Here is a 13,015-nt window from a genome sequence, read left to right as displayed (position 1 = left end):
ACAAATGACCACATCTTAAAAAACAAATATTGGGAAAAGCAGAACCAACTATTTTTGTATGCAAAATCTACAAATGGCCCCTGGTTTGAAAGTTTTGACAAGATTAAACTAGAATTTGGACAGCAGAAAGATAAAAAAAAAAAACAACAATTCCTTTTATTAAGCATAGTGACAAAATAAGGGATTATTAGTCAGAGGTGAGAATAATGTTATGTATGAACACCACGTCAAAGGAGCTCCTCCAACTTCATTGGAATCATTACTTGCACTTGCTATTTGTATACTTATTCCATGCATTTTTATCTTGGATTCTCACTGCAACTCCCCAACAGGCGCCTCATTGAGCCATAGGAAATGGATGAAATCATACAGTTTTGCACTTACACTCACCTGCATGGTGTTTAAGAAAAATACTTTTATACTAGCAACAAGGGTTTGCGAAGAAAAAGAATATTTTTATGGATTTGCCTGTAATACCTTGTATGGTGTAGGGTTTAATCTCCTCATGTGATCAGGCCTCATTTGCTCAAGCTGTTTGATGCAATGGTCCCTAATGTCCTTGAGAGCTGGTAACTCTTCTCTAACTTTATCTTCAAGAGGGTAAAAAACTTGTTTTAGTAAATGGGAATAAACAAATTGCTGATGAGTCTCTCTTCTGTTCAACAGCGAGTAACTAAAATTCAAACCTAAATATTAGTTTCTCATATGGTTTCTTCATTGATAGGATAGTGATAAATTCCAAATGGGTATCCTGAGCTCCTACCTGACTTCCCAGGCCAGTAACACTTCAGAAGCACTTCCACACGCTTTGGTACGACATATGCTCTTTTGGATTCATTAAAAGGGTGACGGCATAGAATTCGTTCTCCCACCTGCAAATTTAAAGAGCTTAAAAATGAGGTCGTTCGGCCTCATCATTGTAGCATCTATGGAGTTTTAAGTCTATATATTGCTGTGGTGCGTACAGCTATTAGTGGTTGGTGACTTAACAAAGGAATTTAAAGCAATCCAAGTTCAAAAAATATATATATTTTGAAATCAAAATGAGCCAGCGGCTTTAATGGTGAATTTTATATCACAGACCAAATAAAGAAAAAAAAAAGCATAAGAATGTTGGTATCTAACCACTGAAAAGCTTTGGAGCCTATACAACAAGATAATGGGAACTATAAATGAATACCTGTGGACATGGTTCATTTTCCCCTGTCAATATGTCCACCAGTGAATATCCTTCCTTTCCATATAATCTGTAACATCGTTTTTTGCATGGCATAGAGACCTAGTATTTAAAAAATAAATAAATATAAGGAAATGTGTTATATGATGAGAAAGCATGGTGCTAAAACTTCTGGGCAACCAGGTCAAACCTTAGATACATCCTCTGAAAGCTTGATGCGTGGCTGATTATTGATCTCAACAAGCTTGAAAACACAACCTAAAGCTGCTTGAGCATAGCAAGTAACCAAATAGGTTCCTATTCCAAAACAATCCACCTCATGACCCTGCAGGGAAAAAGTTTGATCCCTCATTAGTAGATGTGCACAAGAGTGAATCATGTACTATATTGGAGGCATTTTCATCCTGATACAGGCCCTTAAAGAGATGACTAAATTATTCAAAGAAATTTATTCTAGATTGACAACCTGCTTGTTTAGTGCGTCCAAAGTTTCCTCATTCAAATCATTACTAGCAGTAATGCTCATCTTTCCAAAACCAGGAACCCCGAATTCTTTCTCAACTGCATTAAAGATCTTCCGGGCTTCACTAGACAAGTATGCTAGGTCACCAGAGTCCAATCTAATGCCAACTGCTTTGTACCTGCATTTTGTGCATTTAACTTATCACTGGAATTGAGTATGACCATATGCTTAATTGTATGAATGAAATTCACAATAAAACTTCAGTTGTTATCTAGACAAAAGTAGGACCTACAAATGATCCATGACAAATGAAGAAACCCGACAAAAAAAGTGTTTAACACAAATACAATGATACACATAAAATGCCAAAAAAAAGCAGAAGTAAAGGCAACATCTGTTAACGCATGGCACATAAAGCCGTGTTTCATGCCATTCTTCGTATGACCTCGATTTCAATTTAAGTATAGCCACACACAATGCCAAGATATAATCATACACTAATTCATTCTCTCCCAACCCATCACGCGAAAAAAATGCTACTAATACGACCATTCAGCTTGACAACGTAAATTTGTGTTTGAAAGTCGTCACAAAGATGATAAAAAATTACTAACTGAAAATAGGCGCAGATAAAATATCAAATGGGAGCAAAAGAAATTCTATTGACCCAATTTTGTACAAGTGAGAATTTGTTCTTATAAGAAGAAAAGATAAAATATATGTATAAGCCTTCGAGACATACCCCAAGTCACTAAGTGCCAAAGCAACTGCACAAAAGTTGGGGACTCCGCTCCTCATTACCTGGTAAAATGGATGTCAAAACTGCAATGTTAGTGCTGATATATGTTATGAGAAAATAGACTACATCAAATTTGGTTTAAAGCTAAAACTAAAGGAAAGTGTACTTACATCATATGTATCTACAAGAGCAAGAAAGTTGTTAGGAAATGCCAAGGCATATGACATGAAAGCTGCTAATTCACTCTGATTGGTCTCACCAAAAATGCCACTGAGTGATTTTGACCACTACAAATATGCACCAAATGAGACAACTTAAGGTAGGTGAAGCAGCAAGTAATCAACTGGCAGCAATATCGCATTGAAGAAATCAGGAAAAGAAAAGCATCAGTCTCAACCTAATTCCTTATATATCATACTCTAAGGATTTTCAAAGGAATAAACATTTCGTCTGCTATTCCTCCCACCAATTTCTGGAGTATGGACAGAAAGGCTACTAGTTAAGCAGCAACTGTGGTCTCAAACCACAGTCAGAGATGTTCATAAGAACTCACTAGTATTAAAAACTAAGCTTTCTATGTCCAATGCATGCGATGTAGGTATAGCATGAATGACTATCTGCAGCATTTAACACATGGGAAATTCTATGGTTGTATTACCTGTGGAAATATCAAAGTTGAATCACTAGTCTGAGTGCTGAAAATTATTCATAGTAGATCTCTGTAATTATTATTATTGTTGATAATCCTTTAAAATTAGTCATTTTGTTATGACAAAATATTAGCCAATGTTGTCTCAAAAAGCAGAACAATAATCCAATGAATCTACTTCTCAAATCTATACATAGATATAATATATAAATTTCCCAAATCTATCTATATGTAGATATAATTTGGGTTTTGGGAACTAAATGGAAATAAATGCTGTAATAAATGCTTTGCACTTTCCATTGTGAACCTTTGTTTTTTAATCGGTTTTGAGATTGTAGGCTTTTAGATTTAAGATTGCAATTTTGGGCCATTGGGCTTCTTGGAAGGAAGAAACATAAGCTTAAATACCTGATTTTGATGAACTTGCACATGTAGCAGAAGTGGGTTTCGGTTATTGTACTTTGACCAAAGTAATGGTGTAGAATATATCTCTAGATAGACATGACAAGCAAATTAAAAAATTTTTAACAAAAGTGTAAAGGACCATCCACATCACCTGTATTTTGTTTAACCATGACTGAACAAGACTGACAAAGTCCTCACATGTACTTGAACCATCAGAGCTACACATGGATCTCTCTAGGATCTCATCAGGGCTCTGCAAATTAAAATTGAATAACCTCATATACAAGCACAAAAATACTCCAAGAAGACATAATAATATTCAATGCATGAAAACACGTAAGACAATGGTTCATACAACAGCATACAGATAACTGATAGAAAATAATACGCAATTTAAAAGGTCAGTGTGTAATCCAAGCTCATCTCCGAACATTAAATGTTATGGAGCATGGACCGATTCACTAAGAGACAAGAAACCACCAAGAAATAAAGTGCCAATCAAATAGCATTTTAGATATAAACACAGATAGCCAATAGCAAGGGTTAAACTCAAGAACATTATAGGAAACTAATAACTATATTAGTCAAATTAAAAGCTATATACAGATTAAAACTTTATTTGCCACTCAAATCATGTCTCTTGCAGTTGCTTCATCCATGTCACTCATATCTACATAGGTATTATTTCACATTTATTAATATACCAGTAAGGTAATAAACAAAAACAAACAGGGCAAACAATAAAGGAAAATTTTAATTAGGCTTGCTATTTATGAACTAGTTTGATCTCAAAAGGTGTCCAGTCATTATTGTGAAAATATTTTGGTTATTACTGTACAAATGAAACGTGCCCATATCACATGTCATTGCATTAAATACAATACTTATCACAGTTTAAAGTCTTTTTTTCATACAATATATTAGGAGCAATGGAAAGTTGCACTAATGCAATTTACAAAACATTCGTATTGGTATCATCAATGAGCGAGTTTAATAGAGAGTTAAAGAATAAAAGAACTCTCTCAGAATTAAAGCAAATAAGATTCTGTAAATAACAGATATTTAATCTCTTCATTTTGCTAAAACTAATGCCTTCCATGACATAATTCAAATAACAAAGATTCCCAATTTATGAAAATATATATACAGATAGAGGGAGAGATTATGGGAAGAAAGTCCTGCAACATACAAAGTTATAAACTACCATATAGGTATAAACTAAAGTACATGCCACTAGTGAGTGTATATGCAGGAAATATAAATTAATGCAGAAAATATAAATTAAACTCTTTAAGTTAATTGCTTACAGATATTGAAATATCCAGAAAATGTTACTAACCATAAATGAGCTAACAAAAGCATGGGAATGTGTTCCACGAAGAGGTATCCTGAATAACCTCCCAGCTGCAACATTGCTGGTCAACATAAAGCATAAAAACAGAAACAAATCAAATGAAACATTATCTTAGATAAAGAATCTACATTAGTGAAGAATAAATCAACTTGAAAAATCATAAGCTCTGCATAATTCAAAATCAAGCAGAGGACAAATATTAACTTTACTTGATTTCCATCGCTTTAAAAAAATGATATAGGAAACCACTAAAGCAGATACAACATGATACAAATATTTCAGCAAATCACCTTGTAGCATCAAAACCTCCAATATAGCAATACTTTGATGCCCCTATAGCACCGTCAGGTCCCTGCAATTAACATGAATGGAAATGTTTCACAGAGAAACTCAAATATTAACATTTCAAAGAAGAAAACAAAAAAAATCATTAACCTGAGCCCTTCGAAGCCCAAACTCGAGCAACATTTTAGATTTTCCAGCAACAAGTCTATGCCTAGCAGCATTTGTAGCCACTAAGGATGCAAAATTTACAAGATTCAAAAGTGGAGTTTCCAGCAATTGAACCACCTAAAAATGACAAGTTTAGATACCAAGAAAAATCAAGATGTAAAACAAAGGAGCAGAAAACGAATAACAAATTCAAGACAAACAGAGGTGGCAAAAGAATTCGTTAGATGGTACTCACAGCGATTGGCCCTTCAACTCTAAGCAGGGGTACCTTAGGGAAAACAACTGTTCCCTCTGAAATAGCATACACTTCAACATCAGAACAGTCAACTTCTCTTAGATAATTGAAAAAGCCTTCCTGTTGTTTGCAGATACAATGAACAAGTTAACCATCCAATATACAAGAACAGTTCCGAAAATAAATTAACTACAACTAGAATATTATTACTTGAATCCTCGGCGCAAAGTGGTTCGGCTTACCTCACATGAACCAGGCAAGCTTTCACAGATGAAGGAGATCTCTTCCTCGGTTAAGTTGAAATTTGCAATGAACTTTATGCATTCTTCCAAACCAGCAAACACCGTAAATTCACCACCGAACGGATTCTTCCGAAAATATAGATCGAACCTTAAAGCATTTAATTCAAAATGAAGGATTTGAAATTTGTGATTGTAAAGAAATTAATAAAGTTAAAAGAAAAAAAAAAAAAACTCTACTGGAAACATGCAAATGTAACTAACAACCGACAAACTAATAACTACCTAGTAACAAACTCTATTTTCAATCCGATTTTCATAGTAGCCAAACAATTGAACAAAGCAATAGATAAATTCAAAATGAAATGAAATTAAAGGGAAAAAAGAAATTGTAAGTTACACGGCTCGTTCGTTGTGTTTGCCGGCTTTCCAATAAGCATAAGCCATGGTGAACTGATAAAGATCGGTTAGAAGAGGCGTGACCATCGGGTTCGTAGGTCCGTCCATGACCCGACCCGCGTTCTCACTCGCCCCGTTCTCTTTCGCCTCCATTAATAAATCCTCTCTGGCCCCTGCAATCCTTTAACTACTTCTCAGTTCAAAACTCGCCTGCTTTTATAGAGTGGAACAAAGCAAGCGTGTGGCTCACGAACATTAAATAGGAAAAATAAAAAACGAGTTGGAGAGATCGTTAAAATTAAAGCGTATTTCTTACTCTCTTTTGAGAGACAAAAAAAGGAGAATAAAAATAAAAGGGTTTTGAATTTCATCCAAAGTTTTTTCGGGGTTCGCTGGCTTAGTCAGCCTTCAAAGAGAATGACGTGTACAAACCGGAATTCGGTCACCGGTCTGTGTTAAAAGTCCCTGGCTTTTTTTCGTGGAACATATAAACTTTTTCTTTATATTTTTCTTGGCTTAGGTTAGGCCAGTTGTCTTTCTTTTTATTTACTTATATATGGTCGTGATTTCATTTATTGTTTAATCTTCAAAATTAAGCAAAATGTATCATATTTTTAAAAAGCCTTTAATCAAGGTTAACATTAATGAAAAATTATCATTAAGATTTAATTTTTTATAACGAAAGTCATAATTTAAAAAAAATTTAAATATTAAATTTTAAGTTCATAAAATATTATCTTTCTAAAATGATTATGTAAATAAAAAATTTATTAGCTTAAACAACTTTTTGTTAATATTGAGTATATTTGATCATTTGATGTATAGCATTAATTTTTTTTTTAGAGAAATTAAGTTTTATGAAGATTTTAATTCTTTTTATTTAGTAAAAATAGTTGTATGAATGGATTTATTCAAGTGATAGAAATTAGATAAATTCAAATAGTATTGTTAAAGACTTAAATCATAATAACAAGGAATAACAAAAAAAACCTAAAATGACAAAATTCTTTTGAAAATGTAAATAAAAATGTCTTTGATTCGTTTTGTGGTTCAATTCTTCCAACCCGTCAAACATGTCTCTTCGGAAGAATGAGAAGCAAAGGAAACCATTAATCATGACTTTGAACACATTTTGGAATAAAAATGGTGGAACATGCGTACCATGTCGTGACTCACAATTTCCACTTGGGTTAAAATTAGACAAGATTAGAATTATTAACCAAATTCAACGAATTATATTCCAATCTTAACAACTTTTTCGTTTGGTAAGTCAAGAGACGTTTGACTTTTTTGGTTAGTGCATTCTGTCTTTAACATTTTTCTTAATCAACATTTTTTACCCAAAAGAAGAGATTTTTTTTGTTGGTAAATGAAGTATTTGAAGTTTGTGGTTGTCCTGTGGGATGTAAACAAATATGCTTGCTCACAATATAGACAAATACTATGATTTTATAGTCTAAGATAGCATTACATTCGCAAACAAAAGAAATGTGCCCATAAAAATTGAAATCAACGACCCAATGTGGTACAGTCTTCCGCTTTTGGACGCAACATATAATGTCATGAACCGTGTTGTTTTTTCTTCTTTCCTCGTCCAAAACTAACCTTTGGTGGATTCAACCATTTGTCTTCTTCCTAAAGGAATTAATTTAATAAAGATTATTCTAATCATAGAGTAATTATCTTCATTCTCCAAGCAGCTTTGTTAGTAATATAAAATTGGATGTGTGTATTTTCAATCAAAAAAGCTATTTGTTTCGTAAAAAATAAATTTTAAAAAATAATTTTCAAAAAATATTTATATTTTTTTAATTGAAAGAGATTTTTTGTTATTTGGATGAATTAATAAACAGTATTTTTTGTTTTTTGGTTGCTTTTTGAAAAATTTATTTTTTTCAAATAATATTAATATAACTATTAAAATATATTAAAATAATTTATTATTAAAATATATTAAAATAATTTATTATTTAAATTATTAATATTAAAAATAATATTTAATATTAAAATATTATGTTAATATAAAAATACTTAAAATAAAACTATTTATTATTCTTTATATTATTTATTAATATATTTTAATATTATGTATTAATATAATATTATTTATGAATAAATTATAATATTTTATTAATATATTATGTTAATAGTATGTTATTTATTTATTAATATAATATTATTTATAAGTAATATTATGCTCAAAAGTATTAATAAATAGTTATAATCATAGACAGTTATTTTTCAAAAAATAATTTTTTTCAAATTCGTAACATAATTTTTTGAAAAATGATTTTATTTTTTATTGACCATTAAGTCATTTTTTATTGATCATCAAATTTTCTATCAAACAAACACCTAAAAATATAAAAATCGTTTTTTGAAAACTATTTTTGGCGAAACAAACAAAGCCTTAAAAGAAAAAAATTTTCCATTCTAGTAATGCAAAAATACTTAGACAATAACATGTTAGTTCAAATTATATAGTTTTAGTTTATTGGTGTAGATGTTACTTGTTGTATATCATAATATGACTTGTTTTTTCTTTTTTTAATTTCATTCCAGGAAATTTCAATTTTTTATTCTTTTGTTTATTCTTACAATATTGTTTTCCTTTGCCATTGTAAAACATTGTTGCCATTATCTTTGTCATTGCTGTTATCATCATCGTTACAATTATCTTTTTAGCATAAATGGGAGCTCTTACATGACTTCATATCTATCAGGATCCTCTGTTAGAAGAAAAAAAGATGGCATATTATATTTAATTAGTTTCTTTTGGCCAAAAGGTTTAAGGTCAAGATTAATGCAGATTAACATGCAGCATTACTAAATTTATATTGCTTAAATCATGGGAGATATTAAAGGTGTGAATCTCCTCGTCATTGATAAATATAGAATTCGAGTTAGACTAGGAACTGAAGTTTGAGTACTATGTCTCTAGACAAATTGATCTTCCTTTCCATTCAATTCCACATTGGTCTCATGACATGCACGTCGAATAAACTCTTGAATATTTCGGGTTCAAGAGAATTTAAACTTGTAATATCTTCTTCTAATAAATTCTTTGATCCTACTAATTCCTAAAGATAAGACTACTTACCCTAAGCCCAACATTCCAGAAAAAACAAGGACATGAAGAACACTACCAAAGAAGATGTAGAAAGACTCAAACTAGTTAAAATGCAGCTGCCCAGAAAATTAGTGTTTAATTTGCTTTGTAAAGAGATGACAATACCAGATATCGAAGAAGGTGTTAGATGATTTTAGCATGAAACATACCCAATTTGGTTCATGTAGATAAGAACTATTACTTACTATCGGGCTAATAGTTTTTTCTCGTAAATTATATACGAGCGAACACAAAAATTTTGATGGAAAATTATCAGAAGAGCAAGTGGCAGCTGCTAAATTTACGCAGGGAAAGGGGAAATTTTGGTTTACTTCAGTATCCCAAACATTTGAGGCTCATGTTGCATTCATGCTCATTTGCTGCTGGATGTTTAAGAGGCATGTCAAGACATTGCCTTCACTATAGAGGCTTTGTAAGAATGCCTTCACCATGGAGGCTTTGTGATAAATACAAAAGAGACACAACAGCTGACGGACAATGTTGCTATACTAAATCCAAAAGGTTAACAGAGTAGCATCAGTTAAGCAGCCAATTCAGACGTTCGGTTTTTCTATCTTGATTTCATCACTGGAGTCACTTCTACCTGCTTGCCTGTTGTTCAAGCGTAGAAATTATATGATGGAATGATTTTGCGCGTGTGGCCCAGTCAGGTGCGGAGAAAGTATAAGGTCATGCTCCATATTATTTAAGAGCACACTGTTGGATTGGTTTCTTCTCATCATGCTTGTATCAATAGAACCGCTATCCTTTAGATCAGATTCTCGTGTATTAAAGCGAAGTGAAACTGTATTTACAGCCGCTGAGCCAAATTCTGTTAACAGTTAAATATGTGTCAGACCAGGGAGTTCTCCACCTTTCATTCTTCATAGAAGTAATGGCATGGAAAATGGTATATAAAGCAGCAGTCTGGCTTTTACCATTTGAACAAGTATACTATTTTTAATAGAGTTGAAGAATGTAATCTTTAGGGCCTACCTGATATTTTTGTCCTCAGTTGATCACGTGGCAGAATGTCTTCCCTGCAAATATCCTTCTCAATCGCTTAATGTAAGATGACTGGTAAGGATTATTCCGCAAAATTTTTATGCATTCTCGCTCATAAGACTTACCTGAGATGATGAGAGGAGCTGAAAAGGCCCAAACTGGGACTGGATTGATTCCAATCCGAATGATGTTTCTGAAGTAATTACGTTTGACATGTTGGGTACAGATGCAGGGTTTGAGGAACTGCATTGGTTGGGTAGATCAAAACCCAACTGTGCTGAGGGTTCTTGATTCGCCGGCACTGTGCCTGACACATTCATGGGTAGAGAACCTTTTTCTTCGCCAAAGTCCATTCTTGTTTGGGAAAACTGGATTGGTTGCAAAACTCCAGGCAAGCACATGGGATGCAAGCTTAATCCATTTCTCATTGATAGCAACTGATATTTGAAATACAAGGTAAACAAATCAAAAGCAAACTTTTTGTCCATATCTCCCATTGTTTCACTCATATTTCCATTTGTTATTAGCAATTCTACATAGACAATAAAAGGATAGATTTTGGCTACAAAACAAACATCCTGCAGCAGATAGACCTGTAGGTCTGCAGACTTTATGATCGAAGTTTGACTAAATTACAGCTATTAATATGTAATACAGAGCTTGGATGCAGACATATTTATGTGTCGCCTTAACCTTATCTTACAATTGAAATAAGCAGCCGTTAAAAACCACAAAGACAATGAAATGATTTTGGGCATTGATTTCCCATTGCTTCTTGTAATGTTGTTTTGAACTAGCTTTGATGTCGTCTTTCCTATCTCGTCTTTTAATCCTATTATACATTTGACAGCACCTCTAAAGCAAGTTTTCAGCAGAATTCTAGCGGTACAATAAAAACTCTGTAGTCTTATTATCTTCTCAAGGCTGTTAGTGGATTAATTAGGCAGTTCTTTGCGAGCTTCAAAGAACATAATAGATACACCCAATCAGTTTCTTAAAATTCAATTTTATCTTGCATGTAGATGCCACATTTCTCTAGAGACACCAGTTTATAATCAAGTTACACATTTTAATTTTAATCATCAACAAGCTAGACTAGCAAAGGAATCAAAAGGATCACTTTTTCAGAACATGTTTCAAACCAAAACAGAATGAGGCGATTTTCAGCTGACTCGTAGATATTCTCAAGAAGAATGTTGTTCTGAAGGGTTTAGATGGTTCAGCCATATGTCGTGGCATATAGGCCTTTCTGCTTTTGGAAGAAAGACAATAGCTTATGAACCTGCTAGTGAGCTTTGAAATGCTTTGATGCCATGAAACAGCCTAATCCAAGAAAAGACTATCATGCAAAATAAACAAACAAGTACTACTTCATGCAAAATTCTTTCCACATCCCCAAAATCCTCATAAGTTTAGACAGTGGATTCAGTAAGACATGCAATATAAATTAAACTAGAGTTATGGATCCACCCATAAAAAAAATTGTAAAGTTGTTGACATACCTGAACTTGAAGCTGAAGCTGCTTCAAGTACTCAATAGCTTCATCGAGCATCGAAACCTTATCTGTCTGCCATGGATGGAAAATTCAATCCCTCAATATATTACCCTAATTAGTAATGCCACAATATAGAGGTAATCAAATTAAACAGAAAGATGAAGTGAAAAATGAATACCTTGTTAGAATTTGGAATCAGGTTTTGCAATGCTTTCATTTTCTCATTAATCCTACTCCTCCTCCTCTGCCTCAAACAACCCCATGAATAGAAATCCATGAAGAAACAACCAGACACACAATCAACACAAATCAAATAAATGTTGCCAACACAAATCAAATAAATGTTGCCCCATTATTATTATAGATTTAATTTATTACAAAACCAGAAGACAAAAATACTAACCTTCTCAGACAAATTATGAACCTCAGCAGCTCTGCTTCTTTTTGAGGAACTACGAGATGGAGCTGGCTTTGTTGGTGCCTCATCTACCAATGCTTCAAGGCCCTCCTGCTTATAACAAATTTCAAACTATCAAAAAGAAAAAAAATTGAATCTTTGCTCAATTTGAATTGTGAAAAGGAAAGACAAATCCCGTTATATTTTTTAAAAATTTTGCTAGAACTAAAGGCAAAAGAATTTTCTTACAAAATGAAAATTTTCACATTCAAAAAGAATCTTGCAATGGTCTTTACTGTTTACTTCATGTGCATGTAGTGTAACTCTCTTTGTAATTAAGATCTTAACCTTTGTCAACAAAATGTCTCAAATTCTCTCCATTTCCATCACCATTTGCTGAGCAACAGAATCATAAAGATAGTGATAATAAACCCACAAAACCAGATACTTACCTCGCTTTGACAATCATACCCATCATTATCATTCTCACCAGCAGCTCCAACCAAATTACCAGACCCTCCACTTCCTCTCCCACAAGAATCAACAGTCAAGATCATCCTTTGCTTCACTCTACCACCGGGTGGTGCCGGTGACTGTGACAAACACAGTGGATTCTCAGTTGGGCCTGCCAAGTGGGCCATTCCAGAAGACGAAGAAGAAGAATGAACTAGAATTTGATGAAGAAGATTGGATATATCATCAGACGAAGAAGATAAACACGTCCCATGATTATAATTATTATTGTTATCATTGTTCTTAGAATCAAACGTGGTAAGTTTAATGTTATCTCCCATTTTCAGATTAGCTTCTCTTTTTTTTAATCTTTTCATGCGTTTCGGTTACCGTCCTTTTTGGCTTTTGGTTTCTCTTACTAAAACAAAGTTGCATTAACAGG

The 13,015-nt window shown here is 33.0% G+C and overlaps 2 protein-coding genes across 5 annotated transcripts; both read right to left on the bottom strand.

Moving 5' to 3' along the window:
* Positions 1-29: 29 nt before the first annotated feature.
* LOC111293032 (nicotinate phosphoribosyltransferase 2-like) lies at positions 30-6,302 on the bottom strand. 3 transcript variants are annotated; one of them, XR_016345647.1, is made up of 15 exons: positions 6,115-6,302; positions 5,718-5,865; positions 5,476-5,595; positions 5,223-5,357; positions 5,078-5,139; positions 4,773-4,848; positions 3,585-3,686; positions 2,550-2,666; positions 2,383-2,441; positions 1,644-1,818; positions 1,368-1,502; positions 1,181-1,279; positions 764-872; positions 478-673; positions 30-390 (listed from the first exon to the last, which is right to left on the bottom strand). XR_016345647.1 is itself a non-coding variant. In XM_022885733.2 (15 exons), exons 1-15 carry the CDS (start codon positions 6,264-6,266, stop codon positions 313-315), a joined length of 1,680 nt encoding a protein of 559 aa, XP_022741468.1. In that variant the 5' UTR covers positions 6,267-6,302; the 3' UTR covers positions 30-312. The 3 variants fall into 3 exon arrangements, 1 of the variants encoding a protein (XP_022741468.1); XM_022885733.2 differs by having other exon boundaries at positions 478-590; XR_016345646.1 differs by having other exon boundaries at positions 132-390; positions 478-590; positions 687-872.
* A 3,241-nt stretch (positions 6,303-9,543) lies between these two features.
* Positions 9,544-13,015, bottom strand: LOC111292340 (transcription factor SPATULA-like). 2 transcript variants are annotated; one of them, XM_022884667.2, is made up of 7 exons: positions 12,573-13,015; positions 12,127-12,231; positions 11,902-11,967; positions 11,730-11,795; positions 10,353-10,664; positions 10,219-10,262; positions 9,544-10,054 (listed from the first exon to the last, which is right to left on the bottom strand). In XM_022884667.2, the coding sequence occupies exons 1-6, from the start codon at positions 12,948-12,950 to the stop codon at positions 10,242-10,244; spliced, it is 948 nt and encodes a 315-aa protein (XP_022740402.2). In that variant the 5' UTR covers positions 12,951-13,015; the 3' UTR covers positions 9,544-10,054; positions 10,219-10,241. The 2 variants fall into 2 exon arrangements, with proteins under 2 accessions (XP_022740402.2, XP_022740401.2); XM_022884666.2 differs by having other exon boundaries at positions 10,219-10,273; positions 12,573-13,013.

Source organism: Durio zibethinus, chromosome 10 (assembly GCF_047325235.1).
Source record: "Durio zibethinus cultivar Kanyao isolate XHJ-2024 chromosome 10, ASM4732523v1, whole genome shotgun sequence".
NCBI lineage: Eukaryota > Viridiplantae > Streptophyta > Magnoliopsida > Malvales > Malvaceae > Durio > Durio zibethinus.
This window is presented reverse-complemented; position numbering and strand designations above follow the sequence as displayed.

Bases quoted from the DNA above. Each gene is read 5' to 3' on its own strand.
- LOC111293032 (XM_022885733.2), bottom strand. From the start codon at position 6,266: ATGGAGGCGAAAGAGAACGGGGCGAGTGAGAACGCGGGTCGGGTCATG. The intron at 5,140-5,222 runs GTTAATGATTTT...TGTTAATTGCAG, and splicing joins TTGGGCTTCGAAGGGCTCAG to GGACCTGACGGTGCTATAGG. The intron at 1,503-1,643 runs GTTGTCAATCTA...TTTTCCCTGCAG, and splicing joins TGGACGCACTAAACAAGCAG to GGTCATGAGGTGGATTGTTT.
- LOC111292340 (XM_022884666.2), bottom strand. From the start codon at position 12,950: ATGAAAAGATTAAAAAAAAGAGAAGCTAATCTGAAAATGGGAGATAAC. The intron at 12,232-12,572 runs GTAAGTATCTGG...TGTTATAAGCAG, and splicing joins GGTATGATTGTCAAAGCGAG to GAGGGCCTTGAAGCATTGGT. The intron at 11,796-11,901 runs GTATTCATTTTT...CATCCATGGCAG, and splicing joins TGATTCCAAATTCTAACAAG to ACAGATAAGGTTTCGATGCT.